Here is a 2,554-nt window from a genome sequence, read left to right as displayed (position 1 = left end):
GACGTTAAACTGCATCCAACTGGTCCTCCAGGTTGGGGGTTGGGCGTGAGGTTAACAACCTCACCCTGTAAAAACAAAACCTGTTACAGAAACGACGAGAGGAAGCCATTCCGGTAAACCACGGCGAAGAAGAGACGGCACATTCTTGGATGTATCTATGACGGGGCCGGGTGAAATCCAGCAGGAAGCCCGACCCCTGATGACCCCGATCTTTGGAACCAAAACCAACACCAGATTATTACAGCAAGGCTCTACACCAGATATGCCAAAGTAAGCATCGTACAAGTCTATGCCCCAACCGAAGCTGCCTCAGCGGACGATAAAGACACCTTCTACAACCAGCTCCAGACCGTGCTTGAGGAGATCCCCTGACATGACATCAAAATGCTGATTGGAGACTTCAACGCAAAACTGGATAATGACAGAAGGGGCCTGAATGCCACAGTTGGACCGCATGGGTTTGCGAGCTCCACGAACGACAACGGGGAGAGACTGTTGATGCTAACCAGTACCAACGGCCTCAGCATTGGCAACACCTTTTTTGAGCACAAGCGGATCCACAAAGTAACCTGGGTTTCACCTGGTGGCGGGACCCGGAACGAACTGGACTACATCTGCATCAACACAAGGTGGCGCTCGTCATTGCTCGACGTTCGCTCCTACAGAGGTGCGGATGTGGGTTCAGACCACTTCCTTGTGGTGAGTAAAATCAAGCTGAAGCTGAAGAAGGTGAAAAAGGTGCAGCCCAAGAGACCTTACGCGGTGGACAAGCTAAAGAATAAAAACTTCTCCGAACATTGAGGACCAGTGGAGTATGTTCTCTTGTGCCATTGCTGACACTGCAGAAGCAGTTATAGGCAGAAAGACGGGTACCAACAAAGAGAGTTGGATAACAGACGACACCTGGAAGTTGATTGAGGAAAGGAAAGTGGCTAAGATAAAAAGAGAACAAAAGAGGAGGCTCCGGAGCTGGAGGATGGAAGACGAGGAGTACAGACACTTGGACAGGGCAGTGAAGAAGAGTTGCAGGAAGGATAAAAGACAGTGGCTAGAAGAGAAAACAAGAGAGGCACAGGAAGCAGCAGAGAACAACGACACGACGACCCTATACAATATCGTGCGGGAGCTAACCAACTCCAGGAGCAGCTCTGGCGTGCCAATCAGGAGCAAGGATGGCAGGACACTTCTAAGCGACGAGGAGCAAGAAGCAAGATGGCTGGAACACTTCAGGGAGGTTCTCAACCAACCAATGCCTCCCGTGCTCTTCAATTTCGATCAAGAGACACCAGCTCCAGCTCTAAATACCAAGAACTAAACTGAGGCTCAGAGGGGATCGAGCCTTTTCTGTTGCTGGTCCATCTCTCTGGAATGACCTCCCACTGAACATTCGGCAAGCCTCCTCGCTGCCCATCTTTAAAGCCCTCCTCAAAACTCACTTGTATTCTTTGGCGTTTGACTCAGCATGACTTAGATTTGCTATTGGTTTTACTGCTTGGTGCTTTCTACCGCCTTATTACTTATTACTTATTACTTATTCGTCTTACTGTTTATTGTATATGTTAAATCGCTCCATGTACAGCACTTTGTATGCAGCGATGGCTGTTTGAAAGTGCTCTATAAATACTGTTGACTTGACTTGACTTGACTTGACTTGACTTGACTAAATATTACATTGAAAGAGATATCCGAGACTGAGGTTGCCAGAGCAATCAAGGGCCTTAAGAACAACAAGGCACCGGGACTCGATGAGATAGCTGCCGAGCTGTTGAAACATGGCCAAGATGCTGTTGTGAAGAGCCTTACCCACCTGTTCAACCTGATTTGGCATGCTGAAGAGGTTCCTGCCGACTGGAGACGTGGGGTTATTGTCACAATCCCCAAGAAGGGAAGCCTCGCAGACTGCAATAACTGGCGGGGCATTACGCTGCTGTCAATTCCCAGTAAGGTATTCTGCAGTGTTCTGCTACATCGCCTTAAAGATGAAGTGGATAACATCTTGAGGGAAGAGCAATCCGGTTTCAGGAAGGGAAGGTCTTGCGCCGAACAGATCTTTACCCTTCGAAACATCATAGAGCAGTGCCAAGAACTTCAGATACCACTCATGATCAACTATATCGATTTCAAGAAAGCCTTCGACAGCATCCACCGGGAGTCACTGTGGCAGATCGTCCAGCTGTATGGTGTACCCCTCAAGTACATCAACATCTTCAGGTCATTGTACCACAACTCAACCTGTTGTGTCAAAACCAACAGTGGCACAACTGACGATTTTGACATTGTCACTGGTGTAAGACAGGGTTGCATTCTGTCACCCCTACTCTTCATTATCATAATCGACTTTGTGATGAGGAAGTCCATCACAGGAGCAAAAGTTGGCATCAAGTGGGGAGGGAGCAGACTAGCTGACCTGGAATTTGCAGATGATTTGGCCCTGTTAAGTCACACCCAGCCCGCACTCCAGGAGTTGACCAATAATCTGTATGAGCATGGAGTTAAGGTCGGTTTGCGAATTAGCCAGGAAAAGACCAAGGCCATGGCCGTCGGACAGCACCAA

General features: G+C 48.6%; 1 protein-coding gene across 1 annotated transcript; it reads left to right on the top strand.

Moving 5' to 3' along the window:
- The first annotated feature begins 298 nt into the window (after positions 1-298).
- Positions 299-835, top strand: LOC127597235 (craniofacial development protein 2-like). Its single transcript, XM_052060144.1, has one exon. It carries the CDS (start codon positions 385-387, stop codon positions 799-801), a length of 417 nt encoding a protein of 138 aa, XP_051916104.1. The 5' UTR covers positions 299-384; the 3' UTR covers positions 802-835.
- Positions 836-2,554: the final 1,719 nt, after the last annotated feature.

Source organism: Hippocampus zosterae, chromosome 3, assembly GCF_025434085.1.
Source record: "Hippocampus zosterae strain Florida chromosome 3, ASM2543408v3, whole genome shotgun sequence".
NCBI classification, from domain to species: Eukaryota; Metazoa; Chordata; class Actinopteri; order Syngnathiformes; family Syngnathidae; genus Hippocampus; species Hippocampus zosterae.
The sequence above is the reverse complement of the archived record's forward strand: the minus strand, read 5'-3'. Positions and strand labels throughout refer to the sequence as shown.